Here is a 14,608-nt window from a genome sequence, read left to right on the forward strand (position 1 = left end):
AGATTAAAAACACTCAATCTGAGGATAAAGGTACTCTAAACAAGTGAAACCTGTCCATGCAGCACTTGACAAGATTCTTGAATTAAGATAGTTAAATCTAGAAATAAGCATGTCTATATGTATGAACACTTAAAATGAGAAAATAACTCTTGAAACAAAATAAATTATCTAACACTTCTAAATCTACGTTTTTTTAAATTTTTCTTAAGAACCAAATAATTTGCAGTGTGTTACTATTGCAGCTATTGAACCCCACTCATTCATGTTTGACTACCTCTAATTACTTCTTCAAGGATTTGTGGTGTTAACACTGTTTAACAAAGTAGGTGAGAAGCAAATAAATAATTTACAGAAGCGATAAGAGTTGTGTGATAAATATGGACGGAGGCCAAAAAATGATAAATGACTGTTTCAGGAGTGCAGCAAATGAAAATATGATATGGAGCTGAGCATAGGGGATGTTAGTATAGAGAGGAGGAGAAAAAAAAAAAGCAGAGCGAGCAAACAAAGAGATGAGGATGAAGATGTCCAATATGAGTGAAAATGAGTGGTGGGAGATACAGTTTTAAGGCGGTAAGAGGAAAAGGAGTGGCGTCTGATTAAGGACTCGTGGAGAGGACAATATGAGCTAAGACACAGAGTGGGGAAAAGGCTTATGAACGAACACGCCGGCCGGGGCTCTTGGTGCAATGCAGACGGCATTGCCATGGAAACGCATGGAGGGAAAGCGCAGATGAGGAGGAGGGGATTAAATAGGAAGGAAGAGATCACTGCTTCGCACCGCGGGAAGGAGGGTGATGGTGGTGGGGGGCCAGTTTTCATGAGAGGGGAGGGGTCAGTAGACAAATGAGTAACAAGTGTGGATATGAAGTTAAATGAACAGATACTTCATAGTTTGAGCCGATGTTATGTGATGAGTGGATTATATACACTTTTAATTCAGTACTGTAAGTTACAAGCACATACAGAAGTTGAGTTCTGTTTTATTTTATTTTTTTGTTTTATTTTGTTTTTTTTTTTTGGTAAAATGCCGTCTCAATAAATACATTTTTTGTAAAGTGATCAGGGATGAGGCCGTCGTCATGGCGCCAGTTGTCTCAGGTGGCATTGTCTGGGTCCAGATCTGAGGGCGGGGGTTGTCATGGCAGCAGGAGAGCATGGGGTTTGTCTGGGTGTGATGCTGCAAACACACATGAATCTGTCTCTTGTCACACACAGACACACACACACACACATTGTTGGAAATATTCTTGACTGCAGGATTAAAAATAGAAGGCAGCAGAAGGCAGCACCCCTCTCCTCATCTCTAACACCCATGGGACCCCATCATTTTTATCTCCCACTTCTCAACACTTACTTCTACTTGTCCTCTCTGTTCCCTTTTCCCAATTCTCCTCTTATCTTCCTGTGTGTTCGTTTTTGGCCCACCCAGTCTCTTTAAGCGTCTTTATTTGTTATCTGGTTGTCTCTATAATGATGATGATGATGATGATGATGATGCAGGGTGTGTGTAGTTGTCATGGTGATAACATGAGCAAAGTGAGGATGCTTAATGAGCTTGGAGTTGCTCAGGGTAATGAAGTGGGACGGCTGTACCTTAACTGGCAACAATAAGCAACAGCTTGTTAGTCTCCTTTGGTGACTTCACTGCACCATTCAAGTACGTGGGCTCCTATAGAAGACAGATACGAGCCCAGGTTTCTACAGCAACCGCAACCACAGTCATAATGAGCTGCGCAGATGCAGACACTAAAACTGAGGAAGTTAATCCGTCTGTTTTTCTTGTTATTGCTTTGTTAATCGATTATTTACACCCCAAATTAACAAGTAGACTGAAAGGGAAACTTAGACGTTGACTTAAGTGTGTTTTTTGTTTGGGTTTTTTTTTATAATATGTGTAAAAATATAAATAAATTGCTACTGGAGGGACTTAAAGAGTATGTTTGCCTTGAAAGCCCCCATCAAAGGGAAGTCCCGGAAATTAGTCCGACAGTTTCTAGAGGATAAAGTCTTTATAAAACAAGCTTTGCTGACACTACAGCAGCTTTCTCATCCTCCTGTCTGGCTAAACTGTCACCTTGCAGCCCAAACTGTACACGTGCTTTCATTGCATGTGTGTGGATGGATGTGCTGGAGTGTCAACATGACATTTATGCACAGTATGCAGTTCTAGTTTTGTATTATTATTTGCATATGTGTGCATTATGTGTCTCCTTGTATTGTCTCTTTCTTTCATGTCTCCTTTTTCTATCTCTGTCAAAAGGAAAGAGGAGATGAGTTGCTTACGTCAAATGAAAATGCTCTTGTTTCTAGTAAATACACTGTCGCCCATCAAATATTTTTACCTCTTCTCATGAAATGATTGTGACAGTGTTGTTTATTCTTGATTGATAAAGTGTAACTGGGACTTAAAATGTGATCATTGCACCTGGTCAAAGGCAGTGTTGTGCAACTTACTTCTAAACTTGTTACTGTTATTTAAAAGTAATCCCTTACATTACAATATTACTGTCTCAGAATCAAGGTTATAATAGTTTGGATTTTTTTAATTATAGTTTAGTTTTATTTAGTTTTAACTTATTTTTTCTCTAATTCAGTTAGTTTTAATTATTTTTTAGAGCAGGTTTGCTAGTTTTTATTAGTTTTTGGGTTTTTTTCTAAATGCTTAGTTTTAGTTTAGTTTTTTCATATCTTTTATCTTCCTCGTTGTCATATTCAAATAAATCCCATACAGGACTCTGCTGCTTTCTCCTGACTTCAGTCTCCAACTCCAAGTGACGGACTTTGAAGTGCTGTATGGTGCCGCCAGCTAAAATTGCTTGACTGAAATAAATTAATTTCATATCAATCCAACATTGACAAAGACGAAAACGAAGGGAATTTTATCTATAATTTTTATATGTTTTAGTTAGTTTTGTAAGTACACAATACAGTTGCAGTTAGTTATAGTTTTTTTTCTTGTAATTATAGTTTTTATTTCAGTTAACGAAAATGTTTTTTCTATCCTCGTTTTCGTCATTCCATTAGTTTTCGTTAACAATAATAACCTTGCTCAGAATTGTAATGCGTTACATGACTCCTGCATTATTTGGACTTACATACAGACTCTCGTCATAAATGGTGCATGCCCCACCCCCAAATACAAGAGATAGGAGAGCCTCTGGCGCACCAAAGTACATGTGGATGGATAGCTCAATAAGTAATGTTACCGTCTACGGTGTTGGAATCCCAGCAGGAACGCTTGCATTTTTTTTCAACATTTTACATGGTAAATGGTTGGTACTTATATAGCACTTTTCTACACTTTTATGGTGCCCAAAGCGCTTTACAAAGCCTCACATTCACCCATTCATGCACGCACACACACACCAGTAGGCAGCTGCCACCATGCAAGGCGCTGCCAGACCTTACTGGCAGCAATTTAGGGTTCAGTGTCTTGCCCAAGGACACTTTGACATGTGGACAGTCGGAGGCAAGATTCGAACCGACAATCTTCGGTCATTGTCGCAGCACAGAGGATGCCAGTAGATAAATCCGCAATTGATAAAGATTTCTAACTAGTCTTATAAAGTCTTGAATTTACAAATCTGCATTTAATACCTTAAAGTCTTTAAAAGGTATTAAATTTGATGGGGTAGGTCTTAAGTTATGTTGCCATAAACTTGTTCACTGTGTTGTGTTTAAAGGTGAAAGTAAGTCTACTCGGTTCCACCTGTTCCAACCCAACAATTTATATTGACATTAGAAAGTAATTATCACTAACTTTGCAGCTCCCGGTGAGAAATGCTGGGGGAATCAAGGCATTAGAGTAAATAAATACATTTTCCTTAATTCTAGGAGTCACACGTTTTTGCCAGTATAGCTGTGAAATGGGCATTAAATTCTGTTCTAAGCAGTCTTAAATTGAACTTGTAGAAAACTGTTGGAACCCTGCATAGAACCATTAGCTTACTTTGTCATTGCTGTTCACAGGGATCATGCTAACTAGCTTCTTAAAGCAGGGTTAGGGTTAGTAATGAACATATGTCCATGTGGACAATGGACTGTCTTCTGACATCTTCACTCACTGGCTGAACACCAACAGGAAATAAAACTTTCCTGACGCATTTTTGATTCCTTAAGGTCTCATGGTCTTGCTGGTTTTGTTTTTTTCATTTGAGTAATTAAATTATGGGCAAAAAGTATGTTGTAACACAAGTGCTATTGAACATGTACTGAGTAAAATATTACTGAAAACTGATTAGTAATGCCTTACACTACTGCGTTATGGCAAAAAGTAATCTGTAACTGTAATGCAATACTTTTGTAACATGTTACTCCCAACACTGGTCAAAGGTGATTACTGATGTGTATAATAACAATAAAAAGACAAATGAGCCTGAAAACCTAATTATTCCTATATATGTGCGCCATTGTATAATCAGGCTACATCTGTATCGACCCATGTGATAACTAACATGTATAAGCAGCTACATGTGTATGAAGTGATGCTGGTCTGCATTTCTGCTATGGATCATCATAAACTATGCTGAATGATGGTAAAAAGAATAAAGAGATAATTCAATTGGTTATGGAAGGCTTAGGGGCTGATACTGCGGGAGTGCACAGCTTTTAAAGTCACAAGTTGCACAGAAATCTGTTCGACTGTGCCCTACTTCTTTGAACCCACCATGTCAAGTCGCGCAGAGATACAGTGTGTCATTACAGGGGATGATGCTTTGAAAGCTTCTTCTGGGGTTAGCTCTTCCGCATGCGGCTGTTCTCCTGCCGTCAGCAGAGCTGTAAAGCCTAAATACCTCTCCCTCTCGCTCTCCCTCCCCCTTCCCACTCTGCCTCCAGTCTCTCTCTTTCTAACCCGTCGCCCGTGCCATTTCTCCCGCTGCCAATTTACGTATGTTTCTACTTTGCAGCTCAGGCTCAGGAGTGTCCCTAAAAGGTTATTGGCCCTTATTCACAGCAGCCACGGTGAAATGGGTTTTATGTGTTTTAAATGGGCTGTAGTAACACCTGCAAAGTAAAGGGACGTTCCAATAGCACAGAGACTTCCCACTGGATGTTAGGTGAGATTGCTTTTTTCTCCTGAGTGAACTTGCTAAAATAAACAGTATGTATATGGGGAACATGTGGTCCTTTGAAAAACAAACAAACCTTTAAGTCTGAAATACCACCATTTCTTAAACATCACCATTTTAGGCCTTAGAATATTGTAAATGTGATTTTCCATGAGTCTTAAAATCAGGGCTGTCGAACTCATTTTAGTTCTCATTAAGCCCAATTTGAACTCAAACAGACCAGACCAGTAAAATAAATAGCATAATAACCAACAAATAATGACAACTCCAAATATTTTTCTTAAATTATGAACATGTTTACAATGACAAACTCTCCTTTCACCAAAAAAAAGATGTGAAAACCTAAACAACCCTGAACAACATGAAATTCATTAACAGCAATATTATGCCTCACCTTCTCATTTACACATGTACATTATATTTAGTAACAAAATATTTAGTTACAGGCTTAACATTGTTAAAATTTCCCTTATTTTTCTTGAGAAAAAAAACAGTGTGAAGAAATAATTGGTGTACCTGCTTCATTAGGTACCATGCAGTTATGGTACTAATGTAAGGAATGATGTTCAAAGGGATAATGTGGATGTGGACAGGTGTCTGGATCAGCACTTATGTTGGTCTAATGTTCTAAAATACATGGCCCTTTCACCTTACATGTGTTTTTCTTATATTTTTTTTTATATACTTCTTGGATTTCTTTATTTATTTTAAATTTTATTTGCCACTTATGGGCAAGCAACCAACTATGGTAACTTCCATGACCTTGATTTTCTACATGACAATAACATTTTTTTAAATAAGTAATACATTCTTGTTATGCCCTCCAATAATATACTAACCTTTAAATTTAGAATAGAATCTTTATTTTGTCTGTAGTAGTTTGTCACACACATAAAAAAGCATCACACACACCGAAATTTGCCTTCTGCCTTTAACCCATCACTAGATCATGCATCACACACACTACATGCTAGGAGCAGTGGGCTCGCCATGTCAGGCGCCCAGGGAGCAAAATTGGGGGAGGGGGGCACCTTGCTCAAAACACATCAGCTAACAACTCTCTGCCAGTCCAGGGAATCAAACCAGCAACCTAGCCAACTCTCTAGCCGACTATGCCACAGCTGATAGATAATTTTCACTTGTTCCACTGGCAGATGTTTTTGCTTAATTCAATAGAGCTTGAAAATCTTACTTCAAGAAATCTTACAAAGATAATTTTCACTTGTTCCATTGGCAGATTTTTTTGCTTGAATTAAGCAAAAACATCTGCCAGTGGAACAAGTGAAAATTATCTTTGTAAGATTTCTTGAAGTAAGATTTTCAAGCTCTATTGTCTAAAAATAAGTTCTTATATCTCACTGAAAAGTTACTCTTTAGGTGATTATGCCTTATTTTAAGTGTTTTGAGATACTTGGACTAGAAATGAGAAAATTACACTAGGTAAGATTTAAATTTTTTCCAGTCTAATAAAACTCTGTAGGCTACATATTTACATAAGAGTAGAAATAGAAATAGGTGCTTCTAGAAGGAATACCCTAAAGCAGCGCATTTAATGCTTGGTTGAAACCTGTTGGAAATAACAAATTTGCACCATGAACAAGAAAAGGTTCAAATTAGAAACTTTGAGTATAAAGACACTGATGATGCATGAAAAAACAAAGCCAACTAGTAACAACCTGAATCACTGCTCAACTTCATGGAGAAGCCAATATCGTTCATATACTGTATATTTCCTTCCTTTTGAGAAATGTGTCAGTTTTTACATATTAACTATGAAACTAACAACATTAGAGGCTGATGAATAGACCCATCAAATCTCATTGTGAATATATATTATTCTTTTCCTTCAGATTAAAGTGTATAGTTCTTAGATAAGCGTTATGATAGTTTTTCTTAATCCGTTTGGGAAGCGTACTATAAAGTGGTCTATAAGACACAGCATGTTGACTTTAACTGATTATTGTGCTCAGTGGATTATCCTGTTGAAATAAAGGGATTTAAAGCAGCAGCTCTGATCTCATCATTTTTTTTATTTATTTGCTTTTTTATTTTTTCAGATGGCGGGACCAAGAAGCTGCGCAGCACCATCCGGCGGAGCACAGAGACCGGCATCGCCGTGGAGATGAGGAACCGAGTGACACGGCAGGGCAGTAAGGACTCCACCGACGGTAGCACCAACTCCAACAGCTCTGATGGAACGTGAGTACCCACCCATGCCTCTGTCTGTCCATCCATCCATCCATCCATCCACCCATTGTTAATTCTGTTTCTTCTCTGTCAGGTTTGTCTTCCCTACTACGCGCCTGGGGCCTGAAAGCCAGTTCAGTGACTTCCTGGATGGACTGGGCCCTGCTCAGATCGTGGGTCGGCAAACACTCGCTACACCCCCCATGGGTAAGACCACCATGATGTAGACCCACAGTAGCTGGGTTTGTCTTTATAATACATTTACATCTCCTCTCATATCGTTTAACCCTCGAAGGCCCAACAGCATCTACTGATCTGAAATGTTTAATAACTTTTCAACCACGTATCCCATTAACCCATAAAGATCCAGTACTACTTTTGTGGCAGTTCCCAAATGATTTTTTCTCTATATTTAACCTTGTATCACCATTTATTGTAATATTATCCTTTTTATTTAGAGTTTTTTTTTCAGTGTAAATCATTTATTTTCCTATATTTAATTCACTAATCATGCAGATCAGGGTGTCAAACAAGTGGCCTGGGGGCCAAAACCGGCCTGCCGAAGGGTCCAGTCTGGCCCGTGGGATGAATTCATGAAATGCACATATGACACTGATGATATAAGTCCATGTAAAGCCCTACTTTTGTCTCAAGTGGGTTGGATTAGTAAAATATTACCATAATAACCTACTAATAATAACTCCAAATGTTTCCTCTAGTGTAAAGGCGTAATATTGGAGGCATAATATGGATAAAACTGCACCAGTTTTCTCCAGAATTTTCAGGATGTTATTGTTATTCCCTTTTTTAAAAGGATAAGTTGTAGATGCACACATTTTCATCATGTAATTTTACTTTTTTTCTGTTATTTTTATTGGTCTGGCCCGTGTGAGATTACATTGGACTGTATGTGGCCCCTGAACTAAAATGAGTTTGACCCCCCTGATGTAGATGTTCATAAAGGCTCAGAGTAAACTTCGAGGTTATTATATCAGAAACAGAGAAAACTAAAGAAAAAGTGACTTTTTAGTAAAATACATCATTAACTGAACATAAACCCAGTGTCTCCATCTACTGTCATTGATCCAACTCCATTGGTTTTACTGGTGAATCAATGTTGTAGAAGATGACGGTGTTTCCATGGTAACTACAGAGCCTCTTAACGTCCAAATAGGTCATATCTGATGACCATGAAAAGATGACAAACTGTATTTTACACCAATTATTTACATGTATTGAAAGGATCAATGCATCAACAGGTATTAAACATTTTACATCAGTACGTGGTCTTGGTCAGTAGTGACTGTTTGGGTCTTTATCGGTTAATACAGTTCAATAATTTGGGTAAAATGCAGTTTCTCTGTTTTTCACTGGCATCAGATATAGATCTGCACCATCGATTCACCAATAAAACCCATGTAGTTTGACAGTTTTATGTTTAGTTGATATATTTTCCTTAAAAAGTCACTTTTTCTCCAGTTTTGTCCGTTTTGATGTAACAACCTTTGAATTTATTGAGTATATATGTATTATATATGCATATATTGTGTATATAGTGTATTCTTCCTCTCCATTTTTCAATTCTGTTCTGCAGCGAGGAGCTCCCATAATTTCATTGTGCTACTTAATGTCTGTTGTGTCCTTTTCTGTTTTATAATGCTAGAAGTCTTTTATTTTTTAACAATAAATCAAGGGTTGCATTTGTAGAAAAGCACAGAAGAGTGGGATAAGAGTGGATGTTTTATGTGCTTTTAACATTTTATGATATTTATAACTTTCCATGGTATCTTCTTTTGCTCCTTTGTTATTTTATTTTTAGTTTTTTGTAAGTGCATCTCTGGGAGTTCCCCCACTCATTTTTTAGTGTAATCATCTGAATTCTGTTCTGTTCTGTCCTATTCTGTTGTGTTGTATTCTAATCTATTCTATTCTATTCTATTCTATTCTTTTCTATTCTATTCTATTCTATTCTATTCTATGATTACATTATAAAAGAAGTTGATAAATCACTTAGGAAAGGTTAGATATGGAGAAAATTTCATGTGGAAGTTGCCATAAAAAAGGTGTTAAAAGGTTAAAGTTCATCTGTAACCAAGTAATGCTTCAAACGTACACCTACTGTATGGATCTGCATTTCACTGCTTTCATATGTAAACATACACTGAAAACCCTCAGCTGACTTCAGTCCATGTGATGTAACAGCAACTATTGCGCAAATTAAAATGCACATAAACACCAACAGGGTAAAGTACAAATTACATCTACATAACCATGAAATAACTTAAAACCTGTCACATCTCGCAGCATTCTATGACCTCTCACTGTGTTTGTATTTAATATTGCACTTTATGTAAAAATATGTGTGAATTCCATACTTGCAGTGTTGACATCTCATTCATTTTGATTTATTTGTTGGGTCACACTGATTTTTAATCTCTTTGACTCTCTTTTAGTGCCAGGATAGAACCATGACTGATTAAATTCTGCAGTTTAATGTAAAACCGCAATTGAGCATGAGCATTTTGAGTCTGTGAATCAGACTCAGTTTTATTGTCATTCGTTCAATGGAATATGATACAATGCAATGTAGTTGCCCAAGTCTCGGTTTATAGCATAAGAAGATAAAGAATAAAATCTAAAATAGAATATATAAACAGTAAGTCAGGTAGAATAAAACGAGCATAAAAAATGTGCAAAGAAAAATAATTAAAAAGATGATAAAATAAATTCTTAGTGTGTACAGAATTTGACAGCAACAGTGAAATAAATGAAGCGATGGTGATTTTATTTTCAGAATAAATGAATCATCTGGAAAACAATGAGCTAAGCAGATTCACAGTTTTAGCTTTTTGTTATCAAACCGGTTTTTACTTGCATGTTTTTATGATATATTTGCAGGTAATAGTGTTAGGAGCCAAGCAGTAAGACAATGAGGAAATGGGATTAAAGCATGAAAAAGTGCAGGTTTTAATTCAACCACAAGTCAGCAGAGAGCTCAAATAACAAGAACTAGGCCTGTTAAAGAAGCCAATACAATAAAACTGTACTCAGAGTAACAGACACTGAACAAGATGGTCTTGACAGAACAAACTAACCCGACACAAGCTCAGACAAACCAAATAAATACCACAATGAAAATAAAATAGACACTACATGTAACTAAATACAAAGCAAACCTAACTACAACTAAATCCCCCCTATTACACTATAGTCACATCTTTAACAAAATCAATAAAAGAACCTCCCACCAGCCACAAAAAGTAACTCACAAAGGAATACAAGGTTAATATGGCAGATAATTCACCAGTTGATATGGCAAAACGTAAGTGTTAATATGTAAACGGTGTAAGGCTGAATTAAATATATCAGCTCAGGTAAAGTGTAAGCACCGAACTAAGCCACTGCAAATGAAATGAGTCTTTTAGTGAAACAATAAAGGTGGGAGAGTGTTCATTATGGTTGTGTTGTCCTGCGTGCGGTCATCACAAATGGATGAGTAAATCTCCATCACCGTACATGCAGACTTTAGGATTCAGCGGCTAAAAATGGAACCAAATACTAGTACGTATGAATTTACTTTTTCATGAGATGGATACATTTTTCATGCAAAGGTCACCGCTTTGTGGAAAACAACAGGAGAGCAAGCACCCTGTAGGCCACTGTACCTGAATGTGGAGTCAAACATGTTTCACTGTTGTCCTCTGCTGGTTGAAATTAGTAATTGCAATTACACTAACCCATAAAGACCCAGCACTACTTTTATGGCAGTTCCCAAATTAATTTTTCTCTATATGTAACCTTTCTTGAGTGATTTATCAGCATTTATTATAATATTAATCTCTATATTTTGCTTTTTTTTTTTTTTTTTTGCTGAAAATCATGTATTTTCTTATATTTAATTTACACATCATGTACTGTAATCATCATGCTGAGTTTACATTTGAGGGTTATTATGTCAAAAATAGAGGAAGCTGAAGAAAAAAATGACTTTTTCAGTCAAATCTGTCATTAACCCTTTACAGGGCACTCAGAAATACACTGAATTTCAAATTTTCAACCAAAGTATGTTATTGGAGGACATAACAAGACTATAACTTTAGTGAATTTTTGAAAATTTTTTCATTATGTAGAAAATCAAGGTCAGTGAAGTTACAATATTTGGTTCCTTACCGTCAGTGGCAAAAAAATTAAAAATCAACATAAAAAAAAAAAAAAAAATACGAGAAGTAAATTTGTAAATACAAGAAAAACACATGTAAGGTGAAAGAAACATGTATTTTAGAACATTAGACCAACATTAGTGCTGATCCAGACCCCTGTCCACATTTACATTATCCCTTTGAACATTATTCCCTACATTAGTACCATTACTTCATGATACCTAACAAAGCAGGTACACTCACTGTTCATGCAGAGGTGGACCTTACAGACCCTGAAGACCACATTGGACGTGAGATTGTTGACTCACTGTCCTCACTGGAACTGTTGCTGTCATTGCCTTATGATGTACGTGGAAGTTATCAAAAATAGTCACTTGCCTGATAGAGGGTTAACTGAACATAAACCAAGTGTCTCCATCCACTGTTACTGATCCAACTCCATGGGTTTTACTGGTGAATCAATGTTGTAGAAGATGATGGTGTTTCCATGGTATCTACAGAGCCTCTGAACATCCAAATGGGTCATATCTGATGACCACGAAAAGATGACAAACTGTATTTTACACCAATTATTGATACGTATTGATAGGATTAGTGAGTTTAAAGTTATTAAACATTTTAGATCAGCAGATGCTTTTGGTTGCTGGTGGATATTTGGGTCTTCATGGGTTGATACAGGATCTGATTTTTTTTTTTTTTTACCTCCATAGGGGATGTCCATGTGGGCATGGTGGACAGAGGAGGGCAGCTGGAGGTGGAGGTGAACCAGGCCAGAGGGCTGATCCCCAAACCAGGCTCCAAGAACATACCAGGTACTTAAACTGACTTTTTTTCTTCTTTTTTTTCAGAATCTGTTGGCAAAGTTCTGCTTTTTAACCCATCTGTGACCATGCTTTGCAGCAACCTATGTGAAGGTGTATGTTTTGGAGAATGGAGTGTGTCTGTCCAAGAAGAAAACCAAAGTAGTAAAGAAAAATCTCGACCCCACCTACCAGCAGGCTCTGTTGTTTGATGAGAGTCCTCAGGGCAAAGTCTTACAGGTATGTTTTCTGACTTTGTCCATCCTTTCTGTCTATGACATAGAACGAGCACATAACAGTCTCTCTTCTTTTTAAATTCTCTTTTTATTGGTAATTTCATTCATGTTTCACATATTTATTCACATGACAATTCATCATTCTTATCCATTCATCTGAAAATTACAATTTAGTCTCACATCGATACTTCCGTGACTCCACTAACAACACAAATAAGGATGATTGGTCCTCTCTCTGCAATATCAAAGATGTAATTTTTACAATACAAAATTAAGAACTAAACTCCCCAGAACAGGAATGCTGGGGTGCACATTTGTGATCTTTTAAAAAATTTAATAAAATAGAAAACATCAATACAAAAGGGTTTAAAAGGAGGGAAAAAATGGCTGAAATGAACCTAAGACATGGTCTCTTCTATGGCATGTGGTCTGTGTATGTTTTTTCATTGCATTTTCTTTCCAGATTATTTTATATTTGCTTTAAAATCCAAACATAAAATTGAAATGTAATGTGTTTTGGTTTTCTGTGTTGTTTTGTCATATTCTGTGATCAGATTCGGTCATTTCAGTATTTCCTGTGAGGATGGTGCTGTGTAAGCAAACAGGGAACTCTACATAGCTTTTAAGTAACTGTGTCTGACAGAAGACACAGCTGCAGAATAACTTATAACTGTCACACATATTTTGCTCTCAGACCAGTTTTCTCAGTTTCAACTGCACAACTGATCTAATATTCATGTTAATTGAAATGAAACGGCTCTGAGTTTCTGAGTTTTTGTTACATGCTCGACTGTCGCAACTGGGACAGATATCACAGCAGAGGCTTTGTGTTAATTATTCCCAGTAATAACCCAAATCAATGTTGAATTAAATAGTAATTTTAGAGTATTGTATAGTCATCTACTTAAATAATCAAATACAAATCCCACCCCCATTCTAATGCAGACCAGTAATTACACAGGTTTATAAACAGTTCCTGAACTACATGCATTTAGAATCATTACCTCATAGATGACATGCACAGTGCAAACAACTTCTACTATGTATTGTTTGAGTTATCCAATGTCAGAAACTTGTCCTAACAAACACCATTTGGTCTCACAATGTACACTTGTGGCCAAAATTTTAAGAATGACTGCAATGGATTCTTTGTTAATGTGATTTTTTTGTCATTAAATTACTTTGAAGCTTATGTAATGTTTATACATGATGCACAATGTACCTCAGAAACATGTGAAACACAAAACATTTAAATAAAATAAATAAATAAATGGGTAGCAAATTTTGCAAAAACAAAACTTGTGCTAAACGTAGTCCCAAACTTTTCGCACTAGTTTTTTTAAAAAATGTTTTATTATATATATATATATATATATATATTTTTTTTTTTTTTTTTACTTATCAACCTTTTATGTATCATTACTGATATTTTGTTGGTTTATTTTGTTTTGATTTCACTGTCTACATGTTCGAAATAAAGAATTAAAATCAAATCAAAAATTAAATGTGTATAGCATCAAGCATTCACACCATTAAAAAAAAAAAATCAACAAAAACATATCTACCATCTCAATTCAACATTCCTAAATAATTTTAAACCTCAGGCATTTTTTTTTTAAACTTTGCCAAAGGAGTGAATAACTTAAATGCATCATCAGGTCCATTCCATACTTTCACACTCAAAACCCCAGTCCATCTAGACTTCACATTTGTCCTCACTTTAGTCCATTCACAAATATAAAGATCTCTGAAATTATAATTACTCTGTCTTAATTCCAAGAAATCATGAATGGTATTTGGGACAATACTATTTGTATCCCTCATCTTCCATATGCCTATTTAGACATCATTTTTTTATACCTCTTTTTAACTCTTTTGTACTTTGCTTTATGTCTTGACTGTTCCACAAACTCACCCCACAGTTTGGTATGCACATATTTTTCATTGTTGTTCTTACTTTGTTTTTTAAAATTTAGGTCTCCTCTTAGATTATAGCCTCCTTCTCTTTCACTGAACATTCCCTGGATATTTTTTTTGTTCAAAGTGTTTTTATTACATATCGAGTCATCCAGAAAGTATAATACAGTCATTGTTTTTTGTTTTTATACCCAAACCCATGAACATTCCCACCCTGTTGCACCATTAAAAAAAAG

At 36.2% G+C, this 14,608-nt stretch overlaps 1 protein-coding gene across 2 annotated transcripts in view; it reads left to right on the forward strand.

Annotated features, from left to right (window-relative positions):
• Positions 1–14,608, forward strand: part of rims3 (regulating synaptic membrane exocytosis 3) — an 81,763-nt gene that overhangs the window by 60,309 nt on the left and 6,846 nt on the right. For both annotated transcript variants that reach the window (XR_003936580.1, XM_030146834.1), the window contains exons 3-6: positions 7,130–7,271; positions 7,354–7,466; positions 12,130–12,231; positions 12,320–12,459. Coding sequence is in view for 1 of the 2 variants with exons in the window: in XM_030146834.1 (XP_030002694.1) it covers positions 7,130–7,271; positions 7,354–7,466; positions 12,130–12,231; positions 12,320–12,459 (497 nt within the window). In the remaining variant the exon portion in view is untranslated. The remainder of the gene's footprint in view (positions 1–7,129; positions 7,272–7,353; positions 7,467–12,129; positions 12,232–12,319; positions 12,460–14,608) is intronic.

This window comes from Sphaeramia orbicularis, chromosome 11, assembly GCF_902148855.1.
Source record: "Sphaeramia orbicularis chromosome 11, fSphaOr1.1, whole genome shotgun sequence".
NCBI classification, from domain to species: Eukaryota; Metazoa; Chordata; class Actinopteri; order Kurtiformes; family Apogonidae; genus Sphaeramia; species Sphaeramia orbicularis.